Genomic DNA, 25145 nt, shown 5'->3' on the forward strand with positions numbered 1-25145 from the left:
TGAGAAAGGGAAAACAAGAAACAGCTTAGATTTTATTCATGTGGGCACTATTTCTCCTGAACCCTGGAATAACATATTTTTGTTAGTTCATAAGCCAAAGCGTCTCTCACTGGCAAGTTACAAAATACAGTAGTTATTATAAAAATTCTAATTTACTAAACACACAAAAATACATGGTGCTGAGGAGAACATTCTTCTTCTACAACGGCATCCAGACACTGAGTTCTAATGGAGCACAAATGCGAATATGAGCAGATTTTCTTTGCAGCTTTTGTCAGTTTTCCTAATATGTTCGACGTGAGACTTCGCAGGATCCCCCAAAAGTTGATGAATATTATGACTGGTCTGTACACTGGTACTGTGAATACTGTGTAGAGTGGAGGCAGAACCTCTGTGTTTTTCCCAGTTGATTCAGTGTTTGGCAGGGACGTGGGGTCCAGTGGCTGTGGGATATCCGTTGGTGAAGAAAGATTCACTGATCTTGACTTTGCTGACAATGCTTTGATCTTTGCAGAGTCAATGGAGGCTCTGATCGGGGCGCTCGAGAGACTGAGCGAGGAGTCTGAGTGTCCTGGATAAAAACCAAAGATCCAGGCCTTTAAAGTATTTGTAAACTGTGTGCACATGCTATTCTCCAGACAATAAATCCGAGTTTCCAAGTCAGAAATTCCATATTGATGTAAAAACCAGACATAAGAGTCATAAGAAGGTTTGGTGCAGCCACCCATATATTGGTATCCTGGCTGCAAAGTTGCAAAATGTGTAACAGCACTGATGTGCACAAAACAGAATTGAGGGAATAGGGGAAAGGTGGAGGCTTCTAAAGGGGAAGACAGGAAGTGAAGTCAGATGGGTCGGGCTCATAGGGATCTTCAGCCATAGGCTCGAGCCCGGATATGACATTACAGGGGCCGGAGCTGGCAAGGTCTTCCTTCATAGGCTCCGAGCCAGAAGTGACGTCAACAGGGCCAGGTGGAATCTCCCGTGAATGGTCTGCAGGAAAGGGAGAAAAAGAGTCGGTGCACTCTGTCACATCCTGGTCTGACTCAGAATTCCCCGTACTCAAGCCCTTTAGCTGCCTCCCATGTGCACGTGTGTGGCAATATGAACACCGTAAGAACTGAGAGCTCAGAGTCTCATAATTTATTTAAGTATATCTTTGCAGCCCGGAGCCTCCACCTGGTGGCGTTGACTCCAATGGGCGCCAATAGAGTGTAGCTGCAGACCTCAAGATCTGCCCTGTTGCACTATGGGTAAGATTAGAGTTGTGGACGGGTTATCTGTCTCAAATAAAGAAGCCTGTCCATTAAGACATCTTCTGGTACTTGGAGGTCCTTGGTGGATGCTCTGGGCAGCAGAGATACCAGACTCAGTAATTCGGAGAAAACAAAGCAAGTTGTGAATTAATATTGCCTTAATCTTAGTTAATTGTGTGAAATAAAAAAAATATATATATACAGTATATATATAATCTGGTCAGCCTCAAATACCAGTTTTTGTGCTCAAATTGCATTTGGAGCAATGTGATACACATTTAATATGTTTCGTTAATAATTTATCTTCATGATAAAAATACAGAAGATCTTTAATTGGTTTTTTTGTAGACTAAGTGATACATCATTTTCGTTTATGTTTATTTACTTAGCAAACACTTTTCTTTTTTCCATGAACTTATTATGAACTTATAAAACAGTTCATTATCAGTTAAACATCAGTCTGGACTCTTGTTTCTGAGCAATTTTTACATGAAAAGAGTACAAATTGATAATCACAAGTGAAGAGCTCAGAACAAAGTACAAAATGATTATAAAAACCTAACTAATATCAAGAAAGTCTTCAATCACTTCTTAAACACATTAATAATAATATAATGATAATTCATTACATTTATGTAGCGCTTTTCTCACTATTCAAAGCACTGTCTGCGCAGGGAGGACCCAGGATGTGAACCCATGGTCTCCTTATTATGAAGCAGCATCGCTACCACCGCACCACCTGTGCATTTGAGGGAGTCAGAAGTTCAAGTGGAGGTGGGCATCTCGTTCGACTTCTAGGAGCTACACACGTATAGAGTCTTGGCTGAATTTGGCATCCACAGACCTGAGTGGTCAAGAAGGAGCATAGGACCTCACAAGTGTTTCCATATATAGAGGCACTGACCCTTTGACTATTCTAATGGCAAGCATCAGGGATTTGAATTTAATTTGTGTCGCTGCAGAGAGTTGCACGTACCTACCTTGGCTGGTTGAAGATGAGGCATGCCTCTACATTTTGATTCTGAGAAGAAAAAAATCAATGCTCCCAACTGGAAATTCACATGAACGTGCTGTAGTGGAAGTGTGAAACTCGTTTCAACTCGTAGCACCAAAAGCACTGATGACACGTGAATGCAGCATAAAATCCACTAGAACCAAATTAAAATCGAGAGAGTAAGAGTTAGAGACAGGTAGTAAGACATGGACAGAGCTCTCCATGAATGTGCTTACAGTACAGCTTACGCACAGTTTTATGCATCTGCATCTTTTTGTGTGTGTATGCACATTGCTAGTTTTGTTTGTACTCCATGCTTTAGTGTGACTTCTATGTACGGCGTTATACATGAGGCCCACGATTACAAAATTGACCATCACAAGCGAAGAGCTGTAAACCAAGCAGAATGACACAAGACTCATTACTCATGTCTACGCTCTAATGACCCCAACATCAAAACAGTTTTCAATTAGAAAGGTATTCCCAGAACATGAGAGTATTAAACCTCATGAGGGAGTTGGCAGTTCGAATGCAGGTAGGCAGGTTATTCCACCATCTAGGAGCTACATATGAAAAGAGTCTGAATTGAGATTTGATCCCTTCGTATAGGTTCACTAGCAGACCCGAGTTGGTAAGGAGGAGCATAGGACCTAATGAGTGCCTCCATTGACTGCTCTTTAGGCCAGCAGTAAAGATTTGAACTTAATGTGTGCTGCGCTGGTTCCCACTATAGCGAAAGAGGAGCGACACGGGCGATTCTCACTGGTTATAAAGAAGTAGAGTGTTGTACCGTGTTAGCCATAGATTGATACAGGAGAAAGTAGGGTGAAATGACACTTTTTATTGGCTAACTAAATAGATTACAAATGCAAGCTTTCGAGGTAGCTAAGGCCCCTTCATCAGGCAAGGTGAGGTTTGAGTCTGCAGTGGCTTGTCAGCACATGCAGGTACCCCTGCTAGTGAGGTGTTGCAGTCGTCAAGGGACAATGTGACCTGTGCCTGAACCAGAAGCTGTGCTCTTTCTCTGTCAAATACAGCCTGATATGCTGGGTGTTGTATAGAGTGAATCTGCATCAATGTGAGAAAAGCGCATTGTGGTCAATAAAGGATAGCTGGTGACCATCATCACAAGGAGATGTACTAGGGATGTCAAATCAAACTTTGCTATTTAAATTGAATTCAAATTTATTTAAAAAGGGTCTTGTTCGAAGGCAAAAGCTGAAATTCGATTGTCAAAGAGAGTTTTTTTTGTTTTACCCACAATAATTTTGGCATTCTGTTACTCCAGGCGTGGTGTGGTATGCTGTGATGGCCAGTGCGATTTTCTATACTGTGGTATGTTTGACTGGTAACATGACTTTAAGAGACGCCTGCCAGATTAACAAGCTAATTACAAGGGCCGGCTCAGTTAAGGGCATAATCTGGATACCCTGGAGATCATAGCGAAGGAGAGAGTTAAAATAAAACTAAGTGCCATTTTAAATAATTCTGCATATCCTCTCCCTGACACACTAACACTGAGGACTTTCATCCAGTGAATCATTCAGCAGAAGGGTGTCAAGAAACATTATGGGGACTCCTTTATATCAACACCAATATGTCTGCATAATGCCTTACTGGGAATGGGACTGACAAGTTTTCTTTCTTTTTTTAGTCATTTTGGCGTGTGTGTTCAGACCATCGTGTGTGTGTGTGTTTGTACACTGCCTGGCCAAAAAAAAAGTCGCCACCTGGATTTAACTAAGCAAATAGGTACGAGCCTCCTATTGGATAATTACTGCATGGGCGATTATCTTTCAGCTGGCAACAAGTTATTTAACCCCAACTGGTGCAATGAGTTGCTTCTCATTTCTTAAACAACCACGTCAAAAGACGCATCTCGTGGTCGTGGAAAAGATGTTAGTCTGTTTGAGAAGGGTCAAATCCTTGCCATGCATCAAGCAGAGAAAACATCTAAGAAGATTGCAGAAACTACTGAAATTGGATTAAGAACTGTCCAACGCATTATTAAAAACTGGAAGGATAGTGGGGACCCATTGTCTTCGAGGAAGAAATGTGGCCGGAAAAAAATCGTGATCGGCGATCACTTAAACGTTTGGTGAGATCAAATCGAAGAAAAACAACAGTAGAATTCAGGTCTATGTTTAATAGTGAAAGTAAGAGCATTTCCACACACACAATGAGAAGGGAACTCAAGGGATTGGGACTGAACAGCTGTATAGCCGTAAGAAAATCACTAATCAGTGAGGCAAACTGGAAAAAAAGGCTTCAATTTGCTAGGGAGCATAAAGATTGGACTCTGGAGCAATGGAAGAAGGTAATGTGGTCTGATGAGTCCAGATTTACCCTGTTCCAGAGAGATGGGTGCATCAGGGTAAGAAGAGAGGCAGATGAAGTGATGCACCCATCATGCCTAGTGCCTACTGTAGACTGTGATCTTGGTGAAAAATTAATGCAACACTGGATGGAACTAAATCTTGTGACATTGCAGAAGCTTATCGAAACAATGCCACAGCGAATGCGTGCCGTAATCAAAGCTAAAGGCGGTCCAACGAAATATTAGTGTGTGTGACCTTTTTTTTGGTGGCGACTTTTTTTTGGTCAGGCAGTGTATATACTCTGTACTTATTTAAAGAGCTTCTATAAAAAGCCAAATTTTCCCCAGAGGAAAAATAAAAGTTCTTTCTAACAATCAAAGCTACAGTATTTTAGTGATCTACAGTATTTTTGCACTTCGCTTCTTCTATTAGTCTTTTCGTAATTTTGAATGGTTAGTTTATACCTTGATTAGTAAAACTTAGTCAGACCACCTACAACTTTTTTTTTTTTTTTTTCCTGTCCCACTACTCTGCACTTTGATCCACAAGTGAACTCGGAGCAGTCCTTCTAAATGCTTTTCCAGTTCTCAAAAAGTATTGTGGTGCATCTGATTCTGTCCCATTCACACTTAAACCTGAGATCCCTGACTGTTTAATGCTAAGACCAAAAGCAAATGGAAAGTTTCTGATTTTCCTTTTATTACAAAGCTTTCAGACACCAACTTTGAAGAGCCTCGAACATGCAGTCCCACAATTATTTTCCATCTTACGTGGCTGTTGGTTTGACACCCAGTGCCTAAAACGATGAGGTGTAATTAAAAATATTTATGCCACCTTTATTAAAATATTGCTTCCTCTGTAAAGTAGAAACAAGTAGGCAGATTATGTGGACCCTGACTTGCTACTGTGACAGTCCCATTTTCCCAGGTGCATCCACTGGGGCTGAATAGCTTTTTATTCTGAATGTCGTGATATATTTATTGTACCCTGCCACCGCCTGTTTGACGCTTCCAGAATAACAAAACAAGTCTGCATCTGACCTGCCTGCCTCTTGCTTGCTTTTTTACTTTGTTCTCTGTTCTCACCCTGTTGCTATCTTACTCACTAACTGGAATTCCTCCTGTCCTAAGACTGCCTTAGCTGCGCCTGCTTGCCAGCAAGACCCATCTCATTATGTCTGCACCATGAGACTCCAGCTGAATGTTACAAGTGGCACCTATGCAACGGTGTCATAAGCGCTACAAGGAACAAATATTGATAATAATGGATTTCTGCTCTTTTTCGTGGCTGCTTTTATGGCATGCTGTTCTGGAAAGGAGTTTCACAACCAACTGTCAGTACTAGACTGAAAGAAATATGGTGGTGCAGATGCTAGGAATTTTGATGGCTGTTCTATTTAGATAGATACTTTATTAATCCCAAGGGGAAATTCACAATTAAGTAGCAGTTGCCTGAGTACCACTAAGATTCCTTTTTTTTTTTTTTTTTTTTTTTTGCGCCACAGGTTTTTTCTAATTTGAATATACAAACCAGAGCGGCATGGTGGCGCAGTGGGTAGCGCTGCTGCCTCGTAGTTAGGAGACCTGGGTTCGCTTCCCGGGTCCTCCCTGCATGGAGTTTGCATGTTCTCTTCGTGTCTGCATGGGTTTCCTCCTGGTGCTCCGGTTTCCTCCCACAGTCCAAAGACATGCAGGTTAGTTGGACTGGCGATCCTAAATTGTCCCTAGTGTGTGTGTACCCTGTGGTGGGCTGGCGCCCTGCCCAGGGTTTGTTTCCTGCCTTGCTGGGATTGGCTCCAGCAGACCCCCGTGGCCCTGTGGTTAGGATATAGCGGGATGGATATACAAACCATATTTTTTGGATAATTTGACAGCCCTATTATGTACTGACTTGTAGTTGTTAATGGTATTGAACCGAGCTTTATGGAGGTAAAGTATTAAATAGCCGAAATGGCTGAAGGAAATGGCCAGTACAGCTGACAGCAGTGATATTAGAATGCAGTGGATTAGAAGGTAGGGCCTAGTGAGGTGGTGTACAATCAAAAGAGGGGAGAACGCAGTACCACTTCCTTGGGGCACCCCTGTGTGTGTGATGCAACTTTAACATCCTCTCTTGGACACCTGGTAGGATCTGCCCTAGTAGAAAAATTCAAACCATCTTGAGTTCAGGCCCAGTTATGTTTAGGTCAGAGGGGGTGGCAGCTTAGAGTTTCTTTCATAATAACCAGTACTTAATTTGTAAATCATGAGGTGCTACAGCTCCTACTGACTACCCAGAGGCAGAACAGAGGTGCACTGACAACAGAAATTTGGACCCAGAAGTGCAAAGCAGCTCTGTTAATGTTGAATTTCATTATCGGGATACTTATGTGTCTCACATATCTTGCTGTCTTAAATTGTTTCAGCTTCCATTGTCCACACTCTTTGCCTTCATCTCCATCGCCAGTCGTTTTATTTCTCAGCCACCATCGTCATACTGGAAGAAGTTTTTTTTTATTTATTTTTTTTAACTCAAAATTTGTTTTGATTTCTTTTTCACATCAACCATTCAAAAAACATATGTAATGTTAGCTAGGCTACTTTTATAAAGTTGAGATAAAGTCTGTGTCTGATAAATTTTGTTTATTTAAATGTTATAAAATATACAAAGAAGTTATTTATGTAGATTTTGAGGTCCTGGAGCTGAGCCCCGGCAGAAACTAACTGCTGACAATAATTCTTAAAATTGCTGCTTGGGGTTGAGCACAGCAAATGGATTAACAGCAACTGCACTTCAGGTCACTGTTTATTTACGCTGCTATCTCGTATGAATGGAAGTAGTTAAAGTAACAGTCCAAAAACAAGAAACTCTTAGTCATAAGAAACTAAAGGCTGTTGTTTAGCTATGTCATTGCTTCCCATGCTCAGTCTTAGGAATATTTGCATTAAAGATTTTTTCCCATCAGGAGCATGTGTTGTCGGTGCTTTTATTGTTGGACAGCCTGAAGAGGTGTTGGACTCATTCCAGGGTCTTGAGACGTTATGCCGTTTGGTCCATTGCCTTTTTATTTTATGAAACTTTGGCTGTAAATAAGCTTGCCTATGTTGAGCCCAGTTTTGTGACTTGCCTTTAGTGTAATAAATCCTTTCAGTGGTGCAGACTACAGTTTGGGATGAAGGATGGGGCATACAGTTAAGAAATACTCCACCCAAAAATATTTTTTAAAATATTACTAACCACATGTGGTTTGTAGCGATGGTCAAGAAAAATGTTTAGTCTCATGTTTTCATGCAGAATGGTGGTAACAAGTAGTAAGGAAGTAGTTCTCAGCCTGGAAGTTCTTTCACATGGGGAGGAGAGCAGGAGGACAAATAGACTGGCCAGTGGGGCAAGAAAATAACTTTGTCTCTGACTGGTATCAAATAATGGATGGACCAGCAATAGACAGGAATCAGGAGCAGTTCCACCCTCCATATGCCAGGTGGCAGTTGTCCTCGTGTGGGAACCTAGTTGGAACACCGGCAGGGTTGGTTTGGATATGGAGTCCGGAAATGCAGCCTTGTCGGGAATCAGTAGAGGGTGCTGTCAAGGGAGGACCTCCTTACTTTTTCTATGGCTCAGAAGTGCTTTCAGGAAAATATGGCATGGAACCGGAAGAATTCCTGGGTCTGATTTAAAAGGGAGCCCACTGCCACATGTGGACGAGTCAGAGTCAGGAGGCAGTGGGCAACACTCAAAAGGAGGACAGAAGAAGGAAGAATTGGTTTATTTTTGTGTTTTTTTTTGGGGCAGTCTTTGCAGAAATGATTGTGGAGTGTATTTTTGTTTAAATAAATATTCTTTATTTGAACTCCAAAGTTTTGCTGGGCATTACTGTGTCTGTGGTTTGGGGTTCTCTGGTGCCTTCTGTCGATTCCCCAGGGACCCAGACAGGGCTGCATTTCCAGACTCCATATGCCAAACACCTCTCCGGGTGTCCTGACTGGATTCCCATGTGAGGACCACTGCCACCTGGCATCTGAGGGCTAGAACTGCTCCTGATTCTTGGCTATGGCTGGTCAATCCATTATTTGATACCGGTCGGACACAAACTTATTTTCTTGCCCCACCGGCCAATCCATTTGTTCTTCTGCTCTAGCCTCCTGTCTGGGTGTGAAACCATCCTCCTTCCTGGCCGGGATGCCTGTTCTCCAGTTATAATGTATGTGTCCATATGATGGATGTAAAAGCAATTACTGACAAAGACAGCACCCACTGGAGTCATTCACACCTTTGTTAAAGATGAATAGAAAAAGGTATAAGAAAATGTCTTTATTGTTCATAAGCCTTGTCTTACACTCACATTTTCAGATGTGAAAATTATTCAGTGAAAAAAACTTTTTTTTTTCTCAAAAGTTGCTTTTTTTTTTTTTTTTTTTTTACTTAAACCACAAGTATCAAAATTTAAGGAGGATTTGGCTAAGGACCTCTAGTGGCAGACCCCTTTGTGGCTGCTATAGCTGGAGGTGTGAAGTGGAGAGTATGGGCACAGCTCTATCTTGAAAATGTGCCCCCTGCATTAAAACATCATTTTAGTGAATAAACATACATACTGTACATGTTTAAAGGTGTCTCTGGATGCAAGCATAAATAATTGATATATTTAAGAAATGTAACTGTATTTTAGTAAGAAAGACTAATGTTATACCTCAAGTTTGATTTATTGTACTGTGTAAGGTTGCATGTGTTACCCTGCATGGCCAGAGAGTTGAGCAGGAGCCTTTTGGGACGAGCTCCCTCAAATCTGCTGTTTTATTCCTCTCCATTTATCCACCTTCTCATAGAGGCAGTTAGTCTCAAAATGAAATGCTGCTTGATGAATCATGTGGCACCACAGAAGACCATCTGTGACTCTGGTGAAGGTTTTGGTTCCACATACATTATTTAGTAGGAACCAAGAAGGCTGTGAAATCTCATAAGTGGTTTCAGGAATACTTTTGGAAAAATATAAAGTAAACCAACCAGGTGGTGCTATTAGAAAAGCAGCAGGGGTTTGAAGCATTATAATTATAACAGGAAAATCAGAATTATGATTTATTTTCTATTTCTTTTAGTGAGAACATCTTAGCATAAAAACAATAGTCAAGGATCTTAAGTTTTAAACTGAATTGGATCAATGCCAGATGCAGAAACATTCTTTTAGAGTACTTGAGTTGTGTTTAAAAATCTGTGATCGAGTACAACTGCAGATCAAAAAAATGCAATTGGGTAAAAAAAAAAAAAAAAATGGCCCAAACTGTGTTGTTTTCAGGTGTGGCTACAAATTAATTAGGATTAACTAACCATTTAAATGTATGAAAAGGTTAAACATGGAAGTGATCTGCAAAATACTGGAAAAGTGCATAGTTAGATGATGCCATAATTGGTGGTAGGTAAAGCAAACAACTGTTGTTTTACGGTCAAATGTCAGATTTTGCTTTTGAATAAGACCTTTTTCAGTAAATTCTATGTGAAATAGTGACTTTTGATCAGACAGCCTTTTTCCTGACCTTTTGTATGCTGGAATACGATTATACTACTCCTTCAGAGTTCCTCCATTTATTTTTTTCCCCCTCTACAATCTTTTGTTAAACTTGCTTTCAAATCAAGCAAACCTTAAATTCTGCATTTGTTTTTTAAAGTCTTTAAAGTCTTTGCTGTAGTCATCACTAAAGTCCTTTATGAATTGTTCACTCACATCACAGTGTGTCTTATATGAAACTGACATGGTGTTTAGCATATTTGACCCTGTGGTTTTATAGCTTTATTCTTTTCCTGGGACACTGATTCAACCTTTTATTCACACCTCTGCCCTGCAATTTTTTTTTTAAGTTCCCGAGATAACCTGAATGTTTAAACCTTGTCATTTTACAATTTTAGGAAATTGTGGTAACCCTCCAGATGTTCTTAATGCGACTCCAAAGTCTGAGTTTCTGAGTTCAAGTGAGTTCAGTGATGGATCCAAACTGTCATATGAATGTATACCTGGCTATGTGAGAGAGAAGGGAACATCTCAAATCACGTGCACTGGAAGTATCTGGTCTACTCCAACTTTACAATGTCAAAGTAAGTATCACTTCTGATATTAAACAGACTTTTGTGATTAAGGTATGACTTTTTTTGATACAGTATACTTTATCAATCCCCAAGGAGAAATTGCCTTTTTGCAGTAAGAGGGCAGGGTCAGTCATTGTACAGAGCCACTGGAGTAATTTTCACAAACTTGCATGAAGAATGCTGTGCATTTATATAATAGCAAGGGATGCACTGACACCGTTTTTCCAAGTATGACTACTGATGCTTGATTTTTAATACTCGCCAATACTATTGTAGTGAGACTAAAGTCTAGAGGATAGTATTTTTGTTTATTATGTTCATCAGCTGTCAGCTTCACTGTTAACATCAGATATAAGACTCGTAACTTGGAATAAAATAATTCAAAATTGGACAAATGACTTTGTAGGGTATATTCCATAGAATACATTACAATAGTGTTTTTAAAATGGCTATAATTTCACAGAAAATAAATAAACATCACCTACACAAAATTAATGTAGATAAACCAAACCAACATTATTTTAAGTCTTTCAGCATGGGATGTAATAGTATAACACAGAACAACACAGTTTTTACAGGAATGTGGCTAAACCTATGGGCGGCACAGTGGCGCAGTGGTAGCGCTGCTGCCTCGCAGTTAGGAGACCCGGGTTCACTTCCCAGGTCCTGCCTGCATGGAGTTTGCATGTTCTCCCCGTGTCTGTGTGGGTTTCCTCCCACAGTCCAAATACATGCAGATTTTTGCATTGGCAATTCTAAATTGTCCCATGTGTGTGTGTGTGTGTGTGTGTGCACGCCCTGTGGTGGGTTGGTGCCCTGCCCGGAATTTGTTTCCTGCCTTGCGCCTTGTGTTGGCTGGGATTGGCTCCAGCAGACCCCCGTGACCCTGTAGTTAGGATATAGCGGGTTGGATAATGGATGGATTGCTAAACCTAACTATCTAATTTTTAAGATAGTTATTTTAGTGTTGTAAGGTTTTTCAGGTCAAAACTTTTTGAGGGACACCTGCTGTTGGATAGATCTCGGACTCCTTTGGGAAGACAAGTGACAGATTTCTTTTGATGAACAGAAGCATCTCTGCGTGTTCAGCTGTAAGATTGTTTCTGATTTCATTAGCACATGTGAGAGTGCACTAAATAATCTTTCTCTCTGTACACTACTGGATGGGACTGAAAGGTATTTCCTTAACATCTGGGGAACTGCACTTTAACTGACCAGTCCTAAAATGATTTGTCTGAACAAGAAACTGTGGTCTCTCCAGATATGTTTTCAGCTCATTGATGCCACTGCATGTTCATTTATGATGTCATTAAACATACGCTCCAAACTATCACTCGGCTGGTCCTTCCATATTTATCGCTTCAGTTATATACATTGTTTCAGATACATTGGTTTGAATACATCCATTCAGATATATAAATTGGTAGAGGTATATCTATTGCTTTCTTGGTATATATATATACACACACACACACAAACACACTAGGGGGTTCCCCCTGTTCGCTTTGCTTGCCAGCCACTTTGCGTCTCTGCCGCTGGCGTTGTGAAGAGGGGGGCTAAACGCACCCCAAGGATACATAGTCGCTTCTCCAAAACCCCCTCTTAAAACGGTGATGCAATGGGAAACAAATATATATAATATATATATATTTTTTTTTTTTTACCTCCTCTTTGTTCAGTCAGCTCCTGGCTTGCTGTTGCTGCAGTGCTACATGATCTGCATCTCATGCACAGCAGCTATTCTACTCTTTGTGTTTTATTTCCGGCCCTGGGCGTGGTTAAATCTTTTGGGACAATGTCCCCTCTCGCGAGATATGAGTTCTTGATATTTTTTAGCTTATAATTGAAAAATGGAATGAGAATCTGAAAACCTAACCGTCAAATTAAAAGTTCGATAAATTCTGTAAAGAATGATACCAAACATATATATGTAGGTTTTAAAATAAGCCAGATTTAAAGCTTGACAAAAACATCACCATTGCACTTTTAGGCTTGGGATTCAGCTGCTTTGGTGTTAATGAATTTAACAGGTCCACTAGAGGGGCAACAATGAGACGACCCCCAAAACAGGAATGGTTTAACAGGTGGAGGCCACTGACATTTTTCCCTCCTCATCTTTTCTGACTGTTTTTACACTTGTTTTGCATTTGGCTATGGTCAGTGTCACTACTGGTAGCATGAGGCGATACCGGGACCTCACAGAGGTTGCACAGGTAGTCCAACTTCTCCAGGATGGCACACGTGTCATTGCCAGAAGGTTTGCTGTGTCTCCTAGCACAGTCTCAAGGGCATGGAGGAGATTCCAGGAGACAGGCAGTTACTCTAGGAGAACTGGACAGGGTCATAGAAGGGCCTTAACCCATCAGCAGGACTGGTATCTTCTCCTTTGGGCAAGGGGGAACAGGATGAGCACTGCCAGAGCCCTACAAAATAACCACCAGCAGGCCATTGGTGTGAATGTCTCTGACCAAACAATCAGAAACAGACTTCATGAGGATGGCCTGAGGGCCCGACGTCCTCTAGTTGGCCCTGTGCTCACTGCCCGGCACCATGGAGCTTGATTGGCATTTGCCATAGAATACCAGAATTGGCAGGTCCATTACTGGCACCCTGTGCTTTTCACAGATGGGAGCAGGTTCACCCTGAGCACATGTGACAGACGTGAAAGGGTCGGGAGAAGCCGTGAAGAATATTATGCTGCCTGTAACATCGTTCAGCATGACCAGTTTGGTGGTGGGTCAGTGATGGTCTGGGGAGGCGTATCCATGGAGGGGCGCACAAACCTCTACAGGCAAGACAACGGCACCTTGACTGCTTTTAGGTATTGCTGGTGCAGTGGGTCCTGGGTTCCTCCTGGTGCACGACAATGCCCGGCCTCATGGGGCGAGAGTATGCAGGCAGTTCCTGCAGGATGAAAGAATTGGTACCATTGACTGGCCCCCACGCTCTTCTTGCCTGACCTAAATCCATTAGAACACCTGTGGGACATTGTTTCGGTCCATCCGACGCCACCAGGTTGCACCTCAGACTATCCAGGAGCTCAGTGATGCCCTGGTCCAGATCTGGGAGGAGATCCCCCAGGACATCATCCATCGTTCATCGTCTCCTTAGGAGCATATATACAGTATATTTTGGTTTAAATAAATCAGTTATACACTATACATCGGTTCAGATGCTTATGTTCAGATATATATAATATATATATATATATTGATTTAGTTACATCTGTTTGGATATATACAGTGCATCCGGAAAGTATTCACAGCACATCACTTTTTCCACATTTTGTTAAGTTGCAGCCTTATTCCAAAATGGATTAAATTCATTTTTTCCCTCAGAATTCTGCACACAACACCCCATAATGACAAAGTGAAAAAAGTTTACTTGAGGTTTTTGCAAATTTATTAAAAATAAAAAAACTGAGAAATCACATGTACATAAGTATTCACAGCCTTTTCTCAATATTTTGTCGATGCACCTTTGGCAGCAATTACAGCCTCAAGTCTTGTTGAATATGATGCCACAAGCTTGGCACACCTATCCTTGGCCAGTTTCGCCCATTCCTCTTTGCAGCACCTCTCAAGCTCCATCAGGTTGGATGGGAAGCGTCGGTGCACAGCCATTTTAAGATCTCTCCAGAGATGTTCAATCGAATTCAAGTCTGGGCTCTGGCTGGGCCACTCAAGGACATTCACAGAGTTGTCCTGAAGCCACTCCTTTGATATCTTGGCTGTGTGCTTATGGTCGTTGTCCTGCTGAAAGATGAACCGTTGCCCCAGTCTGAGGTCAAGAGCGCTCTGGAGCAGGTTTTCATCCAGGATGTCTCTGTACATTGATGCAGTCATCTTTCCCTTTATCCTGACTAGTCTCCCAGTCCCTGCCGCTTAAAAACATCCCCACAGCCTGATGCTGCCACCACCATGCTTCACTGTAGGGATGGTCTTGGCCTGGTGATGAGCGGTGCCTAGTTTCCTCCAAACGTGACGCCTGGCATTCACACCAAAGAGTTCAATCTTTGTCTCATCAGACCAGAGAATTTTCTTTCTCATGGTCTGAGAGTCCTTCAGGTGCCTTTTGGCAAACTCCAGGCAGGCTGCCATGTGCCTTTTACTAAGGAGTAGCTTCTGTCTGGCCACTCTACCATACAGGCCTGATTGGTGGATTGCTGCAGAGATGGTTGTCCTTCTGGAAGGTTCTCCTCTCTCCACAGAGGACCTCTGGAGCTGTGACAGAGTGACCATCGGGTTCTTGGTCACCTCCCTGACTAAGGCCCTTCTCCCCCGATCGCTCAGTTTAGATGGCCGGCCAGCTCTAGGAAGAGTCCCGGTGGTTTCGAACTTCTTCCACTTACAGATGATGGAGGCCACTGTGCTCATTGGGACCTTCAAAGCAGCAGACATTTTTCTGTAACCTTCCCCAGATTTGTGCCTCGAGACAATTCTGTCTTGGAGGTCTACAGATAATTCCTTTGACTTCATGCTTGGTTTGTGCTCTGACATGAACGGTCAACTGTGGGACCTTCTATAGACAGGTGTGTGCCTTTCCAAATCATGTCCAATCAACCTGAATTTATCACAGGTGGACTCCAATTAAGCTGCAGAAACATCTCAAGGATGATCAGGGGAAACAGGATGCACCTGAGCTCAATTTTGAGCTTCACGGCAAAGGCTGTGAATACTTATGTACATGTGCTTTCTCAGTTTTTTTATTTTTAATAAATTTGCAAAAACCTCAAGTAAACTTTTTTTACTTTGTCATTATGGGGTGTTGTGTGTAGAATTCTGAGGAAAAAAATGAATTTAATCCATTTTGGAATAAGGCTATGACATAACAAATTGTGGAAAAAGTGATGTGCTGTGAATACTTTCCGGATGCACTGTACGTCGGTTCAGATACAGATTGATTTAGATATATACATTGGTTCAAGCACGTTTTATTTCATAAGGTGTCTTGGTGTGGTTCATCGAATCCAATGCACTTTTTAATTTCATTATTTAGATAGATAGATAGATAGATAGATACTTTAATAATCCCAATGGGAAATTCACATTCTTCAGCAGCAGCATACTGATACAATAATTTAAAACACTTGGACAGATCCCTGCCTCCTCATCCCTTTCTGATCTGCCCTGGTTCGTGCTGCCGCCTCCCTCGCTCCCTCTGTCCCTCCCATGAGTTGTCAGAAAGGTTTACAGTAATCCCTCACTTATCGCGGGAGATAGGTTCCAGGGCCGACCGCGATAACTGAATTTCCGCGAAGTAGGGACACCATATTTATTTAATTATTTAACGTGTATTTGGACGTTTTTAAACCCTCCCTGTATTGTTTACAACCCACCCTTTACTCTATTAATAACAGAGACAACTGCTAAGCAATATGAAATCGGTGGATAAGTTTACACTTACTGTATAGCGAAGTACACGTAGCTATATATGACGTGATGAATATGCTGCGCAGTAAAAATGATGACGATGAAAGTGATGATCCCCCGAATGCAGTATAAAGAGCACGTTAATGTTGAATGAGTGAGATGAGATGAGACTTCCTGGTTAATGCAGCGCTGCGTCGCTGAGCCAATCAGCAGCACACAGGAACTTAACTGCGTGCTCTGATTGGGTAGCTTCTCAGCCATCCGCCAATAGCATCTCTTGTATGAAATCAACTGGGCAAACCAACTGAGGAAGCAACTATCAGAAGTAAAAAGACTAATTGTCCGCAGAAACCCGCGAAAAATCTGCGTTATATATTTAGATGTGCTTACATATAAAATCCGCGAAGTCGTGAATCCGCAAAAAGTGAACCGCGAAGTGGCGAGGGATTACTGTAATTCTTCTTATCTTCTCATCTGTCTTGGAGGGATATGCTGATCTTGGTAGTGTCACTGTTGAGCCATATTTTCTGCACTTGTTGATGACTGTCATCACCGTGCTCCATGGGGTATTTGATGCTTTGAGTACTTTTTGTACCCCTGTCCTGATCAATACCTTTCAGTGATGAGATCCCATTCATGTTTTAAAAGCTCTTTGACCATGGCTTTTGGAGTCTATTGCAACCAAGAGGATAACAGAGTAATTCTGCAGGAACTGCCAAAATATATCTGAGCTCAATCAGAGCCACTCTAATTGATGTCAGGTGTATACTAACTACTATTGGAAATGAGACTTATTGTGACTGACTGATTCTGAATGTAGCCACATCCTTGATTATTAAACTGTGTGCACACTAGGTTTCTTAAGGATTTTTTTTCTTTTTTCATCTTCTTTGAATAGAATGCAGTTTTGCAATAAAGGTGGAATGAGTTCTGACAGGATTTATCCTGGTTTCATTTTCTTATTACACAAAGTTTGTGATTTTGGCAATGGTGAGTAGATTGTTATATCCACTGTATATCTAAACCAGGGGTAGGCAACGTCGGTCCTGGTGAGCCGCAGTGGCTACAGGTTTGCATTCCAACCCAATTGCTTAATTAGAAACCAATCATTGCCAATCTCAGACCTTATTTAATTTTATGGCTTGTTAGTCTGTGTAATGTAAGGCTCTTATATCGTAGATTTTTTTCCTTTCCAAGGATATCATCCAAATGATTTAAAGCCTAAAACAGATCATTTTCAGTCTGTCACATTTTTCTATTAAGTGTTTTATTAAATCAAACCATGCATGATGAACACACACAGATGTAATTGGAAAAAAGCTAGCTGGAGAACTGCTGGCTGCTTTGTCTTTTACATCTTATTGCTAATAAGGAGCAATTAAAACACTGAATGCAGCAGTTTAAGATTGAAATAAGCAATCAAGGTTGGTGAACCTTAACAAGCGAGACCACTAAAATGAAGCATTAAAATGTCACTTAAGCAATATGTGCTTCATCAACAATAATTGAGTTATCTTTAAGGAACTGGGTTGGAACAAAAACCTGCACATACTGCGGCTCACCAGGACCAACTAAACCAATGTATATCAACAAGCTAGACCCCCTGGAGGTAATAGAGAAGGAGAGAATTAAAACAAAACTAAGTACAATTATGAACAATGCTGTACATCCTCTCTCGGACACACTGAGTACTTTCAGCTAGCAAATTAATTGTCAGAAGTGTGTCAAGAAACGACACTGGGGCTGGTGTGTCTTCAGACCGAAATGTGGTTTTGATGCACACTTCAGATAAGTAATGAGAGCTCAGCAATGACTCCAAAACCAATGACCACATTTTTTAGAGATGTTCATGACATTATAAGATAGCTTTAGTAAAAAAAAAAAAATGACCAATTTTAAAATCTAGTTTTTTTTCACTACTCAAATTTTTAATATTGTAATCACTAATAACATGGTAATTTTTTATTTTGTGGATAGCATAGTATTTACTCAAAATATAATATATTTAGGGAGATATAGCCAGTCAAAGTCATAATCCCCATATACACAATAAGTTCAAACTTTGTAATCTTAAAACTCTCTTAATATTAATCGAGGACCCATGCAGTTTCAGTTCCATATGACCAAATCACCATGTCAAGTTTCGTTACAATCTGTGATTATCTGACATGGAATTACCCTTTACCAAATAATAGTTGGGTGAATATTTGAAGGTGATACAACTATTTAAAGCTATTAGTTACTATTGCTATTTACATATTTTTAAACTGTAATATAGAATAAAAATATTTTTTATTAGAATAATGGATCTAATTTTAATAAAAAGCAGCTGTTTTGTATCTTAAAGATTGCATCCTGTTGAGTGAATTTTTCTTTGTTGTTTTGCCAGGGTATTAAATGGGCAGTGAGTATCATGAAATTTCACTGCTATTGTAATCAACTGGTAACATTCTGATATTGAGGCAACCCTGTTGGCTAGGTATGTGCCAGAGCCAGTGACCGCAAAAAGGTGTTTCACAAATAAGAGCATTGCATTCATTGTTTTAACTCTGTCACACCATGTCTTTAAATTCTCAATGAGACTGATGAGTAGGGTCTCCATAGTAGGAAATGCCATCTCATTGACCACATCAGCGATATCATGCAGAGTAGGAAAGTGCTACATTCTCTGTTTTAGATCAGTCAGAAACTTAAGCCTAACTAATGAGTCCAAGTGTTTGGTTATGCAAAAGTTAAAGTGAGTGGATACTTGAATGGAGTATGCTTGAACTTCCCTAGCCACTGTGGCACCCCTCTCTGGAGGTACTTTAGTTTTCCATTCTCCACCTTAAAATGTGCATTTTAGTTTATTTAATAACTCTTCATTGGGCATTTGTGAATGTTTGTCATGTGAAGCATTAGTGACCAACAACCCTGCATTACATTAGCAGGCTACAGAATTAATGGATGGATAATTGTAAAACAATATGCAGGAGTTAACTGTGATTCATGTAACTGTGTGTTGTCATTCAGATGTTAGGCTCCTGACAACAAATAAATCTGATGTGTTCACGAAAAGGACTAATACGTCACAAAATATAAATGAACTATAAGTGACAAAGGCAAAGTTGACATCGTTGTGATTTAAATCTCTGCAGTGCAGTACAAAATCTGGAATATTGGCACTTCCTTCAGCCAGGGAAAAAAAGCTAAAAAAGCAGAATATTACTTTGCAGTGAGCCAAAACTATAGTGTATTCCTGGGGCTTGGGGTACAAATAGCAAATGGCTAGCAAATAGCTTTGTTTTTTTTAACAAAGAAGTTGACCAGCAACACTGTTATGTGTGGGATACTAAAGTGTTATTAGCTGTTTATGTCAAATGTTTTTGTTTTTAAGAAGTCATTTAATCATTTAAGAAACATAAGCAAGCAGTGATTTCGTGCATTGATAAACACAGTCAGTTACCATAATTTATATAACACTGCATAAAATGTTTTACATATGTATATCCATTCCAAAAGTAATGTCTCAGTATTTTACTATATAAAGTTATTTTTGAGGTTTTCTGGCTTTGTGTCAAAAGGATCTGTGAAATGCTTAATTAATGCTACATTTGTCCTGCATTTATCGTTCTCTTTTAAAAGAAGCTTATAAAAATGGTTGCTTTCACTGTGTGATTAATTTACTTTTTCTATATTAAAATGTATTGATTTTTGTCTTCCATTTCCTTTTCTAGAGAGAGATTGTGGAAGTCCACAAGAACTTATTGATGGACAATATCAGGTAACAGAGGGAACGGAGTTTGGTGCAACTGTAACAGCTGTATGCAATGAAGGGTAAGTTTAACAAGAGAATGCCTTCTAGTCCTCTGAATATTGTGCTAGTAATGTTTCTTCTTGCTGGTGCTGTACTACTGCTGATGCAGGATCTGGTATTAAAGGCTCTTTGTTGTATATAATTGTTTTTGTGGTTTGAAAATGTGAGTGTGTACTTATTCTATATTTTCAGGTTTAAACTTGGAGGCAGAGATGACCATCTAACTTGTGGTCCTGATGGGTACTGGTTTGGTGGCAGTCCAGTTTGTGAGCGTAAGTAGTATTTTTCTTTGCAGAAGAAAATGTATAATGGTTAATTATTTTAGTTGAAGGTCTTATAAAAAGCTTGTCATTGTCATGTGCATTTGTCATGTGAGTTCTTCTCTCAAATTGATAAGTTCTAGTGAATGTAATGGGGTCTGTCTGTGGTCAAAGTCACAATCACTGATATTTTATTAAAGTGGTGAGATGTTATGAAAAGTGAAGGGGTACACTATAGCTTTTTGCACACAGGGAGTTATGTTGTATAGGTCAGGGCATCATATTTAATGGCCTAAAAAGCTGCAACTATAGGTTATCGCATTTAAAAATGTTTGAGGGGAAACCCTTTAGTATTTCTAGATCTATTTAACCAGTGTAAGTATTTGTGCGCGTGTGTATATGACTGGACCTTTTGTTTTCCAGCATATTCAGAAACTAAAGATGTGGCATTCATTTTTAAAGCCAGTTAATGAACACATTTTTAGTCAGCAGTAGCAGTAGAGGCTCCTGGTTGATGGGCAATGTGTGCGTGGTTTAACAACATCTGTAATCACAGTTTTTGTTATGTAAAATAAAATTAAGAGCATTTTAAAAGGCACATGTCAAATGAAATTCACAAAATCCTCATCATCTTATGCTGATGAAGCAGTTTCAAATACTGTTTTGCCTTCCACTTCCACAGGTTGTGCTTGCTGATTTAACCCTTTGCAGTCGTATTTAATTTTCAACGTCACGCTACATTAGTCGTAATTAATTATTGAAAAAACGCCAATAATTACAGCAGTTATTTTTTTCAAGCACGTAGGAATAACACAGGCCACTTTTCTCGACCAGGCGACTGTGCAAATCGGTCAGAAACTTGCAGGGCCACCAGCGGTGGCCTGACGACCTATAGCGCACTTTTTACTAAGGCCAGTTTTCTGGCCTAACGACCGCAAAGGGTTAAGGTGTTGCTTCTCAGTTGTCATACAACACATTTTTCTATGGTTGTTATGAGATCAGTCTACTTTGTAGCTTCGATTTAGTTGATAGATCAGCTTGGGCCAATGCATTGGATAAAAGGCAGGAACCAGCCCTGGACAACACATCCATGTCCTAAGAGAAGTCACGTCATGTAGACATTTCTACTGAGGCTCCACCCTTGCAAAAGAGGTTTTGTGCACCTTCAAGGAGGGCCTTATGACCCCATTCATCCTTTACTGAAATGCATAATATTTCTAAGACTGGACATTTCCATCTAATGGGATTAGTGAAGGCTACTTCACTGTGCATTTGCAAAAGGAACAAAAAGTAATTGTTGTACCCATTTTGGAAAAAAAACAAACAGATGGTTACTGACAGTATTTTGACTGTATAGACTTCAGGTATGACTATATGGCTTAAATGTGGTATCTGCAACCTTCTGTTTTTCAGCATGGGTCCAACAATCCGTCCATCTTCCTATCCCACTTGTCCAGGTCATGGATCACCCCTAAAGTAACTTTCCATTATTTATTGCACAAATGGAAAAAAAAATGTATACACCAGTTCTTCAGAAGAATTTTACTCAATGCATATTTTGTTAACTTGAAGTGATTGCTTTATAGTATTTTTTTTTCTTCTTTCGTACATGAGTAAGGGTGAGGGTCTGACTACATTCTAGCATGTTATCAACTTTTTTTTTTATCTCTTAAAAATTTTGTCAATTTTAAATATTTTACTATAGCAAATAAATTTCAAATCATTAAAACCTAAAGAGGTACATCATTTTCAAATCAGAACATACGTAAAAAAAGGAGCAAGAAAAATATTTAATATGAAGTTAATCACCTAAATATAATAAAATATCCAGAAAACTAGCAGGCATATTTAAAAGAGGAGAACATTGATACAATCCCTGCTTGATGTTAAGGGTGTTTTGAAGTCTTCATCTTAAAGTGAACTAAATATATATAGGCGTGGCTGAGGGGATGCCGTTAGATCATCTGCTGTCTTTCTGCTGCTGGCGAGCTGCATGTTCATTTTGAGAAATAATATATATATGGAAGAGAAGGTCTGTGATATTATGACAGACTGAGAAGATCGTTCCTCCCCCAAACTATGCGACTCTTCAATTCCACCCGGGGGGGTAAACGTTAAACATTATTCAAAGTTATTGTCTGTTTTTACCTGCATTTTTATTACTCTTTAATATTGTTTTTTGTATCAGTGTGCTGCTGCTGGAGTATGTGAATTTCCCCTTGGGATGAATAAAGTATCTATCTATCCATCTATCCATCTATCTATCCATCTATCCATCCATCCATCTATCCATCCATCTATCTATCCATCTATCCATCCATCCATCCTTGCACAAATACAGTAGCAATTTCTCAGTCCATTTCTTATCAAACTGCCTATTTTCAATGTCAACTCTTCTCCTTTGTTAAGATTGAGAAAGACATGTTTGCTAGTTGAATAGAGGAGTCGTGGAATCTCAGCACCCCTAGCAAAGCACTGGAACCACACACACTTCAGAGGCATCTAAACCTGCTTGGACAGGGCAAAAAGGACAAGGCATTTTCTGTTCAAGGAATTTGAATACAGTGATCCCTCGCTATATCGCGCTTCGTCTTTCGCGGCTTCACTCCATCACGGATTTTAAATGTAAGCATATGTGAATATACAGTATATCGCGGATTTTTCACTGCTTTGCGGATGTCTGCGGTCTACAGTACGTGTGCTTCCTCAGTTGATTTGCCCATTTGAATTCAAACAAGGGACACATTTGAATTCAAACAAGGGACGCTATTGGCGGATGGCTGAGAAGCTACCCAATCAGAGCCTTTCGGTTAAGTTCCTGTGTGCTGCTGATTGGCTCAGCGACGGAGTGCTGCATTAACCAGGAAATCTAATCTCACTCATTCAGCTTTAACGCACGTTACTGCTACTGCTGCAGGAGCCGTGTCTAAGCGCCAACAGAAGATGCAAATGATTGCAGAAAAGGTAAAAGTTTTGGTTATGTTGAAGGAAGGAAACAGCTACACCGCTGCAGGACACCATTACAGCATCAATGAGTCCACGATTCTTTTTATTTAAAAAGGAGGAAAAGCATATAAGATCTACGGCCGCAGTGTCCTTTAACCAGGGTGCAAAACGAGTTGCAAGTGGACGTGATAAGGCAGTAGTCTGGATGGAATCTGCTTTAGGGATTTGGATTGAAGAGTGATGGAAGAAGAACAACGGCGGTGCTACACAGTCGCCTGAAGAGGCTCTTGCATTGTACGTATTTATTGCTGGTGGCCTGTCTGTCATAATGGCTGTAACATACGTGATATCGGAGAAATACATAATTTCAATGAATCTTACCTAATATCTAAGAGAATACAAAGGGTTTATGCTGTATAATTGTGCGTGAAATGTTTATAATAGTGTGGGAGAGTTTATAAGGGCTTAAAATATATAAAAATAACCATATAAACATATGGTTTCTACTTCGCGGATTTTCTTATTTCGCGGGTGGCTCTGGAACGCAACCCCCGTGATGGAGGAGGGATTATTGTATTGTGCATTTGTGCTCAAAAGCAAGTATCCATCCATCCATTTTCCAACCTAGTTGTGGCACCTCCGCCCCCAGTTGAAGAGCACTAATGTGGGGGCTACTGGTATAGTCTGATGATATTTCCCATACCAATTATTGTAGCGTTCTACAGTACCATAGTGAATTCAGTAAGTATTCAGACCCCTTCACTTTTTTATGTACATTTTGTTATATTGGACCCTTGTGTTAAAATTAACCCTTCTTCAGGCAACACTCATTACTTCAGAATGATAAAGCGAAATGGGGAGTTTAGGAATTTTGGCAAATTGTTAAAAATTAAAAAAAAAAAAAAAAAGTAATATTGCATTGACACAAGTATTCAAACTCTTTACTTGGCACTTATTTGAAGCACCTTTGGCAGCAATTACAGTCCAGAGTCTTCTTTGGTATGACGCAACACATGACCGGCGGTCGTCTAGTCTGATATACCCAGTTACTTACTCCAACTAGTCCTGCGACTTGATTGAATTAAGTTGTTGAGGGTAGGACTATATGTGAATGAGAGGCGACAACTAAGGACCGCTCTCTTGGAAGTACATTGCATATGATGCTGTGCTGAGCAATAAGGACTGCCAATGCTGTGGACCTTGAAAACTGAAGAGAGGCTTGTCTGTCTAAAATGTCTCCTTTTTATGTACCACAGCAGAATGGAAAAAGAAAGGAAAATAAAGAACAGACTGCATCTAAACGTGCTGTACCTATTAACCCTTTGTACAGCATCGGCTCCACCAGGCTACAAGTTTGCTGCCAGAAAAAGGGGCAAGCATGACTCTGCTGGAAGACTGGCATGCAGTTGCATAATTTGAGATGGCCAGCGATTGCAAGTCGTGTAAGCTGAAGTAGTCTGGTGACAAGATCACCAAGTGCAGCTGTCAAATTTGATTTTCCTCTCATTAGAACTCCTATAATGTGACATGAGCTTTAATTGCATCTACCATGGCAATTCAATGCCTCTCCGCAGATATTCTGTGAAGATCGTTATGGTTGTTGTCACTCTATTTAGGTTTTACTAAAGAATTAATAAGTTTGACCAAATAGAACCATCCATCAACCCATCTTCCAGCAATTAGCTTAAATAGAGTGTCCTTGAAACTTTCGACCAGTGTAGATTTTATTTTTGCCCAGCTAGATTTGTAATAATGAATGTACACAAACAGTATTGCTTGCATTAACTGATAAAAGAAACATGAAATGTGCAAACAATATAGAGAGATTCCATCAAGCCCTAAGAGACTGAAGCTATTGAATGTTTTGTTTTTTTTTGTGTTTGTGTGTATGTTTGGCAGCCTCCTTACTGTCAGTGGCCTACAACAATATCCATCATCTTAGGTGTATACCCACAATCATGTCACACTGTCTTGCCACCTTCTGTTCCTGCTCACCCCAAGAATTTTTCTGACTTTTTTTTTTTTTTTTTTTGAAATTCAGAAAGTTGTTTTGTTCCTTTTCTACATCTTAGTTTTTCAGTGTCTGTACTAATGTGTAGTGTTGCAAATTAATATTTTATTAGTTTGGGTGATGAAAAGCAATGTTGAA

General features: G+C 40.2%; 1 protein-coding gene across 2 annotated transcripts in view; it reads left to right on the plus strand.

Annotated features, from left to right (window-relative positions):
* Window positions 1–25145, plus strand: part of LOC114647906 (C4b-binding protein alpha chain-like) — a 522597-nt gene that overhangs the window by 463328 nt on the left and 34124 nt on the right. The window contains exons 2-4 of one of the 2 annotated variants that reach the window (XM_028796599.2): window positions 10446–10631; window positions 19711–19810; window positions 19983–20062. The exons of the other annotated variant lie outside the window; for it this stretch is intronic. Of the exons in view, the coding sequence (XP_028652432.2) occupies window positions 10446–10631; window positions 19711–19810; window positions 19983–20062 (366 nt within the window). The remainder of the gene's footprint in view (window positions 1–10445; window positions 10632–19710; window positions 19811–19982; window positions 20063–25145) is intronic. 2 annotated transcript variants of the gene reach the window in all.

This window comes from Erpetoichthys calabaricus, chromosome 3 (assembly GCF_900747795.2).
Source record: "Erpetoichthys calabaricus chromosome 3, fErpCal1.3, whole genome shotgun sequence".
Taxonomy (NCBI): Eukaryota; Metazoa; Chordata; class Cladistia; order Polypteriformes; family Polypteridae; genus Erpetoichthys; species Erpetoichthys calabaricus.